The sequence below is a fragment of the Lissotriton vulgaris genome, chromosome 5 (genome assembly GCF_964263255.1).
Source record: "Lissotriton vulgaris chromosome 5, aLisVul1.2, whole genome shotgun sequence".
NCBI classification, from domain to species: Eukaryota; Metazoa; Chordata; class Amphibia; order Caudata; family Salamandridae; genus Lissotriton; species Lissotriton vulgaris.
In genome coordinates, this window is record NC_141693.1 from 1,032,993,854 (window position 1) to 1,033,007,514 (window position 13,661).

At 42.3% G+C, this 13,661-nt stretch overlaps 2 protein-coding genes across 4 annotated transcripts in view; one reads left to right on the forward strand and one right to left on the reverse strand.

Moving 5' to 3' along the window:
• DPCD (deleted in primary ciliary dyskinesia homolog (mouse)) overlaps window positions 1–9,617 on the reverse strand; it is a 131,289-nt gene extending 121,672 nt beyond the window's left edge. Inside the window, exon 1 of the mRNA XM_086922664.1 lies at window positions 9,150–9,617. Within this exon, the coding sequence (XP_086778790.1) occupies window positions 9,150–9,213 (64 nt within the window). The 5' untranslated portion in view covers window positions 9,214–9,617. The remainder of the gene's footprint in view (window positions 1–9,149) is intronic.
• The window catches only part of POLL (DNA polymerase lambda), a 279,739-nt gene that overhangs the window by 42,226 nt on the left and 223,852 nt on the right, over window positions 1–13,661 (forward strand). Inside the window, exon 1 of one of the 3 annotated variants that reach the window (XM_086922661.1) lies at window positions 9,666–9,728. The exons of 1 other annotated variant lie outside the window; for it this stretch is intronic. The gene's annotated coding sequence lies outside the window, so the exon portion shown is untranslated. Of the gene's footprint in view, window positions 1–9,665; window positions 9,729–13,661 lie in introns of those variants that run through there. One more of the 3 variants, XM_086922662.1, reaches the window with a different exon arrangement.

Genomic DNA, 13,661 nt, shown 5'->3' on the forward strand with positions numbered 1-13,661 from the left:
GGATAAGACAGTGTGAGGTTTGTGCTAGGGCTAAAACCCTTCCGGGAAAGAATAAAGGATTGTTGATGCCCTTGCCTTCACCAAGAAAACCGTGGCAGAATATCAGCCTAGACTTCGTCACAGGACTGCCACTGGAGCAGGGTAAATCAGCGGTGTTGGTGGTTATTGACAGCCTTACTAAATTAGGGCACTTTATACCTTGTGTCAATTTGCCAACAGCTGGGCAGACGGCTCAACTACTACTAACCCATGTTATACGGTTGCATGGTGTCCCAGAGGTTATTGTGTCTGATAGAGGCCCACAGTTTGTAGCCAGGTTTTGGAAAGCGTGGTGTCAGGCGTTACATATCCAATCCTCACTTTCCACCAGCTTTCACCCGCAGACTGATGGGCAGACTGAGCGGTTAAATCAGACGCTGAAAAAATACCTTAGGTGCTTTGCTGAAGATGCTCAAGACTCGTGGGTTTCCCAGTTGTGGATGGCTTAGATAGAGGTTTGAGACTTACCTGAAGGTATAGTGGCATTTTAGCTCGACCGCCCCAGGCGGCACGCTTTACTGCTTTCGTGTTCTGTTCTGGTACTCGTATTCTGAAGCTAGAGAATGCTTCTTGGAGACTTCCTGATTCAAGATTAGCGGAGCGCGGAGGCGGTCGAATCCACTCGTTACCTTACTGTGATCCTCCATTATGTTGGTGTGAGTAGCGGGGCACTGTAGTGAAGTTAACTACGTGTCACCGTTACATTTCTGGCTATTTATTGGGAGCAATATCAGTGGGAATGTTGTGGTGAGACTAACTACACGTCCCTAGGATCTATGTTCTTGTTTTGTGAAAGGAGCTCATGAACAGAATTCAGTAGTGGTCGCAACTACGTCTTACTGTTGTGAAAACCTTATGTACTTGTGGGTCATTGTTTATGATTTCTCTGAAGTGAAGAGAGCGGAGTGTTGTAGTTCTTGCTTCCTACACACTACCGTTTCCATGGAACATTGTCTGGAACATATTAACTATATTTAAGGAATACTTGGACCCCCATTTATACATTGAGTCCTTCAAACAGTCAGTGGATACTATTACAGGCTGTGACTGAAGGGCTGTGTTGGTTTACTATCGAGGGCTTGATCTTTCTTGTTCTTCAGGTATACATTTACTTCATTTAATTTAGCGAGAATTGATGAGAGTAGAATGGTGTCTCAGTAAGCACTTATGTGATACATGTCTTGTTTTCTGTTACAGGTATCCTTTCCCAGCTGACCCTAGCCTTTCCCTTCCCTCATTTTTTATTTTAGTTTGTTATTTTTCTCCCTCGCCTAATGACTCGAACACCCTGTATTATTACGGTCAGGGTGTTGGTGACATTTGGAGGTGGAACCATTGTGCGGCAACTGGATCCCGTGGAGTAGACCTGACAGAATGCATTCATCACTATGCAGTACCTGACGGGGCACACTTGACCAAATGGCTGACACGGGGGATCCGCACTGTTGCAGCGATATCACTTCTACCACTCCGGGACAAATGGTTAAGGGATGTGGGACATGCTTTCATGGATAAGGAATGAGATATCATAACAGGATACCCAAAGAAGGTGCCACGCAATCCTAAATTCAAATTGATTCAATTAATGATACTCCATAGGGCGTATCTAACCCCACGTAGACTAAGTATTATGTTTTCAGGGGCGGAAAACGCCTGTCCTCGTGGTCATACACCTTACGCGGACTTAATACTCATGGTGTGGAACTGCCCGAGGCTGAGATATTATTGGAAGTCGGTGAGTCAGATACTGGCAACAGTGGCCCCAATATGCAATAATGACACTTTGGAGTATTGTATATTGGGACTAGGACCTAAAGGGAAGAAGGGTAACCCATCTCATAAGTTCGCCATCCTTGCGCTCCTATTGGCAAAAAGAAATATTACAATACGATGGAAGGCCGCAAGAGCCCCGTCATTGCAAGAGTGGCATATAGAAATGGTAAGATGGGGGAAAGCAGAGGGGGCTGAATTAAAAAGGGAAGAATCCAGGGGCTTGCATAAAACACCGATATCAATGGCTTGGAATATGATGTTGGAAGAATATAATGCAATAGATATACTATCCTATTGAGAGTGTATGGCTGCTCTGTAATTGCCTTTCCCAGATGAAAAAGGTGTCCGACTCAATTTATGTGAATGTCGCTCCCCAGTTTAGGTAAGGGAAGGTACGAGTGATTTGTAAGGTGGAGGAAATGGATACCTATAGAAACAACTCAATATGTGAATGTACCATTAGCAGAGAAGTAGGCTGATCAAGAGGGGGGAGGGTTGGGTGGGGAGTTTGATATAGTAAGATAGCTGTGGTACATCCAGATACAGTTGCAATTTTTATTCTCTTGTGATGACTGTGTTCACACTGACCCACTTCAATATCGAGATACACACAGTGTAAAGTAATACTGGTGCTAAGTTAATCGCATTTACAAGATGGTGTCATCTCTCTCCATACCTTGTATAAGAACACAGATGATTGATGTGTAGACATGCCACATAATTCTTACAACTGTGAATGTCATAGGAGATATATATATATATATATATATATTTACATGGAAAGGTCGATATGCTCTGTTTGTATGTCTGATATGAAAAACCAATAAAAGTATGTTATACATTTTTTTTTATGAAGTTATTTTGCATATCTTGGTTTATGCTAGTGAGATTATGTTTCATTGTGTGATTTACGCCCCTATGTGAGTTATGCTTAGAAGGTTAGGGTCTAATGTATTTAGACTTGTGCGATACTGTGCAAAATGTAGTTTATGTCACAGACTGATGCTAGGTACAGGGATTACCAGTGTTTACTGGTTGTACGTTTATGATCTGTTTTACTTTTTCCAAGTTCGCTTTGTGATGGTTCTGACAGTGGTCCATGTGGCCCTGTCATGTGTAAATAATTCCCTTGTAAATATGGCCCAGTGCCAGTTGGCACAGTGTATATTATGTGTTTACTATTCTAATGTGTTTTGAAAATACAAAGGCTATTTTTGATATAACCTTGTGTGGAGTTCCTTTTGTAGTGTGCCTGGAATGTTGTGGCTGTGTGCATGCGCAAAAGCTTTACACATTGCCTCCGGGATAAGCCTGACTGCTCGTGCCAAGCTATGAAGGGGGTGAGGAGGGGTTATCTTTGGCATGTAACTCCCCAGCCCTGACTAGAGTGGTGGTCTCTGCCTGGCTTTGGCGCAAGCCTTAGCCAACCAGAGATCCAGTTTTTAACAAACCCCTTTTGTACAATGCAATATTCTACTAAAGGCTCTAAAATAGTACACTTTGGAATGTACCCTCGGAAAAATGTCAGGACTGGCTGAAAAAGTCCCACAAAATACATAATAGCTTGGAGGTTGTGTTGTCACTGCACTAGAGGAAGTATGGAATTTTGATGTGCCTCAGTCTAGCATTAGGGTGAGAGGATGAGAAAGGTTTTGCTTTTTCTAAAGCTGTGTCATTTCTTGTATACAATTCCTTTGCAGCCCAGCACAAAAGTACCTAAAAGGTGCTGCTGTGTTTGCAAGTTGTCTTGGAGGGGTAGGCTCAAAAAGTGTGCTTCTAAAAGTAATATGTTCTAACTTTAGCAAAGATAATGAAAGGATGCTACCTTCTGCAGTTACGAGACCCTGCAGCAGTTGGGGAGTGGCCCCTAAAACTTTTGGTGGTGAAAAAGTCTTGTCTGGTCTGAGAGGCTCTTGGCAGCATCACTATTCTCAGTCTTGGAGAACAGACAAGTCCCTTCAAACTGACCATGGAGTGGACAGCAAACACACACAGGTAATTGTGACTCTGGCTGCTGGGCGGCCTGGGGTAAGTCACAGATGAGGCATTGGGGGCTGCTGTTGTATGGTTCGTAAGCATTAAGAAGGACTGTGTATGCAGACAACATAAAAGTCAGAGTATGGGGACTGAGTCTATCCATACCATCAGAGTATGTTGCCCAAATTCCTAGCTAGCTCACAGTGCCCCATCTGAACCCCTAACCATAACAGAGTATGTGCACCCTCAGAACATGACCACTCTAATTCCCCAAGGAAATCATGGAAACAGATATACCCTTTTGTTGTAACTTAGGCATGGCCAGAGGGAGACACAAGAAATATACGAATTGGCTTTCAAACATTTATTGAAGCAATGTTATTCTTGCACAAAAAAACATGAGCTGCAAGTATTAGAAGGAGGATACAAAGAAAGAATGGTGAAGATAAACAGTTCAATCATTATGACAGCAATATGTGATTATATGAACATATGGGAATATATCATACTTAAACTTCTACCCAATTCTACCAACACTATAAAAAGAATAGTGAGAGTACAGTCTGGCAGATATCATGGGACAACCCAACTCCCCCTACCCGTGAATGATCTATCAGGAAGCCAGTCTGGTGTAGAACAGGCTGTCATCCTTTGCAGCATAGAGACTGGAATCAGCAGGACTGCAACTCAGTCACAGTATGTAGGATAATCCATAGAAGAGCCTCTTTGATAAACTTAACTCAGATGCAGTTTATGTAATGAAAGCCTGGTTCAATTCGCACTGTATCAATGCTGATGTGATTGTTTGTCATTATGATTCAGAGCTGTCTCCAACTGCACAATAAAAAGCAAGGGCAACGTGCTCAGTGTTCCTTAGCCTTGGACAGAGTGCACAAATGTCATGATAAAGCAGTGTCTCCAATTAAAACGGATGTAGGCATTCATGTCTCTATGATATGTTTGACAAGCTGCCCAGGAATTAGGCAATGCACTCAAAGACATGTGGATCGATTACTACAAAAGTATTCGTTCAAGGCTCCAATGGCACGGTTATTCTGCAATACACACCAATACTGGAGTTGCATGAGCGGGAGAATTCTATTATGGACATGTTAGATTTGTGAGCATGGTAGTTTTAGCGTCTCGGCATTAGTTAAGCCAGCCAGAGGCGGGATATAGCATATCAGTACCCAGGCTAGCACCTTTTAGGAAAACACGCTATCAGCTATCAGCCGATTAGCATGACAAATGTTAAACAATGCCCCATCTACATTATGACGTGTTACTCTAACACTAGATGCTAGATATTTGCCGGAGCTGTGTTCAGACATTTTGCACATAACAGAAACAACACTCAATGTGCACTAATATTGGGCTGATCCTGTAGATTCTTTCAAAACTGATCTTACAAGCACTGGAATACCCTTATGGTGGGGAAGATGGGAGCAAACTGTGTTTGGTAATCTTATGTTTCTGTTTTGTTGGTGCTGCCAGGTTCTATCCTTCAGGCAAACCTGCAGAGTAGTCTTTAGACTTTGACAAGGCTGATTTAGTAATAGTTACAACAGTGGTGAAAAATCACCACTTCAGAAACAAAAATAATCATACCTGCATCCTGCAATTTAATCATTGTTGACCTGTATGGCCACCAGCTGGAATGTACAATAACACTGGTGAGGACCGAGTGCTTTAAACGAAACCTAGACATGGCCTGCAAGCCCCACTGTTAAAGAAGTTCATCCACCTTAGCTCCTTACTGGAAGGTTTCACTGTGATCCATCAAACAGGACCTAAGAAAAAAGGGGCGGTCCCTAGACACCTCCCCCCCCCCCATGTGGTTTCAATAGGGAATTTTAGACAACTATACAGAAACAACTGCTGAACAGAACTACAACAAATTGGCAGAAACCTAGATCTCCCAGAAGGCATGCTTTTTGTGATTTGGTGTAATACGTTCAGCCGTTTTTAATTAAATTAAAATAAGGTTGAAAAAAATAGAGATATCAGGATGGTTAGGCCCGCAGGACGGCATATGCAAAGAAATGGAGTGATTTGATTGTGGGCACAAGGTTTTTTTTTCCTGGTCTGCCGTCTAAGTACCATGGGACCCAGCGGTTTAGCAGTACCGAAGAACCAGATTGGCTGGCTGGCTGCAACATGAAGAAAAATGTTGCAGCTTCATTGTCTTGAAGTAGTTTTAAAAATAACATAAGGGGCAGGGTAGGTGTACCATGACCCACTGGCCTTTGGAGACAGGGGTGCCAGAGGGAACCCCACCCCCAAAATAAAAATATTTGGTGAGCTGGTCACGCAGGATTTTCCCTTGAGCTGTTGACAGCTCTAGAGGGAGTCCCACGGGCCCACAACGACTCCCGTGTCATCCCACGGGACTCTCCCGGAAGCCAGCACAGACATCTGAATTTTTCTAGGGCACTTGCATTCTCTTGCATGAGGCACCCATTTGCCTTACCCTCTGGCTTAGATTAAGCTTGTTGGTTTCAAGATTAGAGAATTATTTCTTGCCAATAAAGGAAACTAATACTGTGGCCAAACACTCTGCTCCTTCACTGTGCTGGAGAAAAGATTCATAATTACGTTCTCACCCACCTAACGACCAGTCAAGCTAATGAGCATAGCGCTCTGCACTGCAAGCATACTTTGAACCACAGTAAATCTTAACTGTGAATAGTTTATTCTTTTCAAGCCAAGCAGTGCACAAAAGAATTCATCAATATTTTTCACGAACTGTGCAAAATGGCTACAAAAGGTGAAGTGGAAAATGTGGTAGAAGAAATTTGCATACAGAAACTCCAAAAATGTTGCTCTGTGACGCTGCATCAGCTGATCATTAAGGAACCTTAGAGGAGGCTACAGAATGTTGGTTTTGGGACTCTCTTAGGATGAGACGGAAGCCTGTGTGTCACACATAAAGCCCTTTTTGACACCCCCTGCATATACTCAGAAACACAGCTATCAGTGAACTAAAATCTTTTCTGATGTACCATGAAAGGACGACCAGTCTGGAAAAGTGAAGACTATGTTTCTGCTGTGGTGGCCACCTCCCACTCCAATAAGGGTCACTACGAAGGGGTAATGCTTGCTCAGCATGTGGAAAGATAGTTTGTTTTGGCAAAGACTGCTGCTCAACACAAACCTTACCCACATTTAGTCAGGCCACAACACACCAATTTAACAAAGTGTCAAAATCCGTGCACGGGGAACCAGTAAGCTAGGATGTGTTGAGTATGATGGACGATAAAGATGAAGTCATATCATACTAATAGAGGACTGCAAGACAATAACAAATAGGTTGAATTGAAGCGTAGGATGAATGTTCAAGTTCCGATAGTCATGGTTCAAACAGACACAGGCTCATCAGTGTTAGCTTACAGAACGCATCACATGTAGTGTATCTGACTCCACAACCGAGTCAGCAATTTTTTCATAAGACAACAAATCACCCATCCCAGTTGAGTGAGTTCCTATTGTTACACACCATTGTCTCGCTTTTTATTATCAAAGCAGGATGTAGCAACCAGTTCAGTTGCGACACTACAGATACAGTCCGACTTATCACTTCCGCAATCAACATCAGGAAGAGATACTAACAAAATGTTATGACTTTTTCAATGACCTGGGCTCACAGAAGCAAAAGAATCAAACTAAGCAATAGTGAATTCAAATTTGCATCCGTGTAGAACGTGAGGGACAAAAAACAGAAGGCTGTCATCACTGCGATAACAGTTGGCTTATCACCATGGATCTCCTCACAAGTCTTTACCAGTAAACAGAAAAGTATGTCAAAGTCTGCAGCTGCACGGAGATGTCCATGTCCAACAAAAAAATAACAAGGGAATGTGATATCTCCTCCACACTCCTCAAGGATTGCTCTCAGTGCAAGGTATAATGTTGAGTTAGCTGAGCCCTCAAATAAACACTACTTCTCTATTAACACAGGTCCGGGGCGGTAGAGACATATGAATTTGGGAATATCAAGTACTGCCACTGTATTACAGAATTGTATCAAAGGGGTATGATCGAAACTAGAACGAGTCATAAATCTTAGCAACAACATTTTGGTACATGTTATTCCCACCGAAGAACAACATACCAGGCTCTGACTTTTATTCAAGGTGATTAAAGACTCTGCTCTCCCCTACTTTGCAACACTTCTAAAACTGGAAACAGAAAACTCTGTTTTTTTGGTACCATTTCTTTGCAAAAGGTCTTACCCTAGAAGTCAGAAAGGCTGATGATATAATCCATTTGGCACCACTGCTACAATCAGTATGCAGTATGCAATGTATTGGGTATGGCACCTGGTGTGGATGTTTTATTACAATCTAACTGCACTGACCAACAGGATGTCAGGACTCAGTCTGGGACACTGGCATGTGTCTGGGACTCTGGCAATGACAGGTGGCAGGGTAGACAAAGTAGGCAGAATACTGGATACAGAGCTGCCCAAGATCACACTGCGAGTCAAAGGAGAAAAGGAATCCAAAGAGGAAGCTCTATACCAGAGAATAAGAGAGTTAAGTCTCAAAAAGGACAGGCACTCAAAAGGCCAATTTGCATTCAGAATAATTAACACCCAGGACGGGTGTGCAAGACACCCACGAGGCCTCTAAAAGGCATATTCAACGTAAGAACGGCGAGAGGAAATCCTTTCATGACACAGAAAAATACCAGAAACAATGTCACTCCTGTTCCTATTTTCTTTTACTGACAACAGCACAAAAATACAGGCCAGGCCAGAAAACACTGTGCTACAGTAATGGGGGGTGTTGAGGCACATTGCGGCATGTTTGCAAAGGGCAGCAAAAACTTTGTAGCTCGCTGCGTGTGAGAAACTGTACATTGAAAAGGATGTCTCGAGGACGACTGTTAGGGACTGCTAAAGGAGAGGGACTCTATATTATGTCTCGTGATGCCTCTTCAGAGCTATGGATTTTTAACAACACGTTGTATTATCAGAGTTGCAGTTCTTTGTTTACCATGGGAACAATCAGATGAAAAATTCAAGGAAATGACAAAACCTAACTAAATAATAATAAAAATCTAGGACTAGATAATGGCGTCACTGTTTTAGCTTCGAAGAGACGTTGAGAAGTTGAAGCTTATTTAGCATCAAACCCCAAAAAACACCTCAGGGCCAGGCACTATTCCCAACTGTCGCAACAATAGAACCCCATGATGGCATTCTTATACATAGATGACATTCCATAGAACTCCACATTACCATCTCTAAGAATATAACAGTCACACTTAGACCACCAAGCGACAGTAGGTCCCCTTCAAACGCTTACGTCTTAAACCGGGTACCACTAGCACTAGAGAGGAACTTTCTCACTACTCACCTTCTTGCAAAAGTGAGGTCTTTTTTGCCGCTCTCAGGCTCTCTTGCCAACTATGCACCGCCATCTTGGACGCTTAGGTATGGCGTACCCGTCACCATAGCTACAACATAGTCATGCTCCCGGAAGAAAACCATCAATTCCCGGGCACAGCGATCTTCGTTCTCCTTCGTGCAACTGACCAACCGCTTTCAAGTGTGTATTTTTGTTTCAAGCTTCACTTAAATGCTTTGCGTACAACACAAAAAAATTCTCATCAGTAGTTTAAGGAAGTCCTTGGTTTCATGAGGGAAAATAATTGGATGACTCATCTTTTTAGTCTCGCAGCAATTTACCCCCTTACTAAAGAAACCATCTTTATTCGACAAATTCTTAATTATACTGCAGTTAAATATATTTGCCCTTAAATTATTATTCCAACACACTATCTCAATTATGAAACCGTAAGAATACGATTTCAAGATGGCCGCCACTCTTACATGGGTTAGAAACGGGATTATGTTTACTAGTGCCTCTTTTGTTTTAACTACCTTATTTCAGTACATTTCCTACCAATCCCCTGCCGGTATTTGGGGTTTCACAGTAAGTTTTCGTTGCAGTTCGAGCGATTTGGGGTCTGTAGTTTAGAAACGTGGGAAATGTTTTTCCCAAATTGTCTTGTTGTAAGAGCAACACTTTCAACCGAGAGCGTTCGGAGAACAGTATGAAGTGTGAGTTAGAATGCAATTAAGATTGCAGTCTCGCCCACAACTACAGATACAGTTGATTCTGTAATTGGATTGAAATCTGCTTTTACTGAACATACCAGTACTCTGTCTGGTAAATCTTTAATCATGCAGACGTTATGTATTTACAGATCGTCTGTTTAACCATTAGCTCTACACAGGTTAGCTCATAGTGGGTCTGAATATGTCAACATTTTCATTATGCCGGACTGTTCACAAGAGCAGAGTTCTGGATATATCGTATGTCTAATTGAACAATTTCTCTCTTACTTTAATTCCTGAAGAAACGTCCAGTGAATTGCTTTGGCAGTTACTTTTCAGCTTTCACTCTATTTCAAAGATGTTTTACTGTACGTAAACTAAGAGCAGAATTGTGGAGCAGTGCCTAGGATGTCAACTGAGAATCAGAGACGCTGCTCAGTCTGACATTCGCCACTTGCCTATGCTACGTAATGTTTGGGAACATCACTTCCTCTTACTGTGCCTTGATTCCCTTATTTACCATAACTGAACATATCCCAAGTGCTATATCAATGACTGGACATTCACATTTACTTGTAGATTAGCTCTGCAAAATATGGTCAGAGTTAATATGTTATGGGTCGATTTCTCAAAGCAATTGACATGCGTGCGTTTGACTTCCATGAGAAAAAGTTTTTTTGCACTCAAAATTATTACTTGCCATTTTCATATGAGCAAATCCAAGCTCTGTGGTTCAGAGTAAGTGGTATTTACAGGCAGGGTCGGATTGGGATCACAATTCGGCCCGGGCACTGACGAAAAAAGTGGCCCACATTCAAGAGGCGTGGCCCGCATTCAAGGGCGTGGCCCACATTCAAGGGGCGTGGCCCACATTCAAGGGGCGTGCCCTTTCATGAAACACCATTTGCACAGACAAGGAATAAAAGTGGGAGGATACTGTTCTTGCACAGGACATAGGGCCAAGGTGACAATGGCCTACATGCTGAGCAACTAAAAAAAATAGCAAGGCCCCTTTTGGTCACAAAATTATTCCAGCCCTCCAGCACAGGAGCACCTGAAAAGCAGCAAAGCCCTTCTATTACTAACCTACTTAGCCCTCCCCAGACCTTCAGCACAGGAGCACCTGGAAAGTAGCAAAGCCCCTGCTATTACTAACCTACTTAGCCCTCCCCAGACCTTCAGCTCAGGAGCACATAAACAGAGGTAAGGCCCCTGCAATTAGTAAATTAATCAACCCTCCAGGCCTTGGGAAAATGTCCTGGCAGGGGAGCACAAAACACAGCTTTCTGGGTCATCCAAGGTAGCCAGGGGGGAGGCTGAGGTGAAGCTGGTGCATGGGAAGTGCCTTCCCAGTGTGTTCTGGCAGTTTGAGTATTTACCATTTACTGTAGTATTACCCTTGTACGGTACCCTTTTGTAACTTGCACACGTCACTTTTCTCTTGTAACACACTGTTTGCTACCTCTCATTTTTGTTTGCTTTAGATACTTGCACAAGTGCCACCATTGCCTACGTAACGTTTGTACTTGTGCTGGAGTGTCTGCCATTAATTGCAGTATTATATCTCTACTTGTATTTTGTACGCTTTTGTAACCTGCACACATATCACTTGTTCCTCCTGTAATGTATCGTTTGCTCCTCTTGTATTTTGGTTGCTCACTATTGTCACTTTTGATTCATGTAACTTAACGTTTGCATTTGTCCACTTATAATTTTCTCCTCATGTATTATTGCTGTTCCTAGTGTGAAGCGCTCTGACACCTTTGGGTAAAGTCCGCGCTATATAAAATCGCATAAATAAATAAATAAAACAAAAAATTCCAAACATCACCAGGCCCCCACAGCAAGACCCATTCTTTCTCGCCCACTATGCCCTGAATGTGAAGGGCTGTGGGCGAGGTGTTAAGACTAACACCGTTTCTGGGCTGCATGGGCGCCAGGGGGCTGAGGTGCAAATGGCTCAAAGGTCTGAGAAACACCTGGCCCCCAGCGAGGCCGATTATTGCAAACAATCACCCCTGCCCAGCCTCAGCTTGATTGCTTGGCAGGGTAGGGGTGAAGGAGAGGCCACAGCTGACAATCGCTGTCCGGCCGCACAGCGAGGCTGCTTTCATTTTCTGTGTCTCTGTCTCCGTGCCCTCTGTGGGCCGGTTTTTTTTCTCCCCTTTCCTAGTCCACTCTCTGTGGACTGGGACAGGGGAGAAAAAAAACGGCCCACAGAGGGCACTGAGGCACCGGCCCTTCGGCCCATGCCCGAATGCCCGCCTTGCCAATCCGCCCCTGTTTACAGGGTTGGACTGCGTGTGAGCTTGCACACAAACTTGCGTACTTAAAGGTATTTACCAACTCCTCTCTAACTTTCATACCCTGGAAAAGGTTAGAAAGTTACTCCTGACAAGCCAAAGAGAAAAAACACTTTCCAATATGGTCCAAGAACCCCCACCATCCCAACCAACAATTGTGAGGTTGTTTGGAATGGGTTTATCCATGGGGAAAGTATGTACCCACTCTAGAGGGAGAAAAAAAACAGTCCAGCAAGTGAATTTGCACTTTTTTAGCAGATTTTCACAAGGTCAAATAGGTAAATATTTATTTTTCCCTCCAAAATTGAATTCATAAACATTTTCTAGGAGTGCACCTGGAAACCTGAGACTGACCGTGCCTCCTGTCCGACTTCTGTAAACTTTTGTGAATTCATAAAAGTCATAAAACTGGGACCATGCATGGTGACACACCTGAGGATATGCTTTTCTGACTTTAAGAATTGAAATCTTAATTTTTTACGTATCTTCCACAATAATTTTATATGGACTCTTTACAACACAAGTTTTATTTAATGATGCCTAGAGAAATGGTGCATTATTTTAAATTGTACCATAACTAAGCAAAACTGTCTGCAACCTTCAACTGTATCTTTGTTGTACATTTTATTTTGAAAGCAGTCACTAAGCCTGCTTCCAGTTTTCAGCATGCTTTAATCAACGGCCATTATACATAACTACAAATTGTTGAAAAATTCAAACCTGTGCTATTGTATGTGTGTGTTTGAGAGTATATATATATATATTCACTGAAAAAACCATAGGTTTCACACCAGTTATAGTTAGCTGGAAATTTTACTGATATAAAACCATTGAAATTCCCACGTTATAGTTAGTCGGACTCACTATAACTTGCCCGTGCAATGCACTGCTGATGACATCACATATTCCATCACTCATGACATGGTCAGTGACATCACTCATGACATCACTGATGACACCATCCAGTGAATATGTGTCTTTCTGAAAAATAAATATTAGTGAGTTATGTTTAAATATTTAAATACATATATTAGTGTTTCACTTTGTGTATAAGTGGCTACATGTGTTGATAAGTAGCTACACGCGTATGTATATGGGTTATTTGATATTTTTATTAGTATCAGTATGAGTGTCTATATGGTTTGGTGGGGGTATTACTTAGCACATAGATGCATGAGTGACTGACTCTTTGTTTGTATGTGTTTTGAAGACAGCATATGTACAGGACTGTATGGGTGGATGAGTGTCTATATGTGTTTGTTAGTGAGTGAATGACTGTCTCACTAGTGTCTTTATCAGTAACTACATATGTTTTAATCTAGTATATATATAAGTGAGTATATGTGAGAGTAAGAGATTGTAAGATTTCCTGTTTAAATAAGTATGTGTTTCTATAAGTGATTGTTTAAGAGAATAAATATGTGTAATTTTCAATAGAAGTAAGGTGGAAGTGTGTGTATAACTATATTCAAATAAAAGGTTGTTCAATAGTTTATTTGCACGTG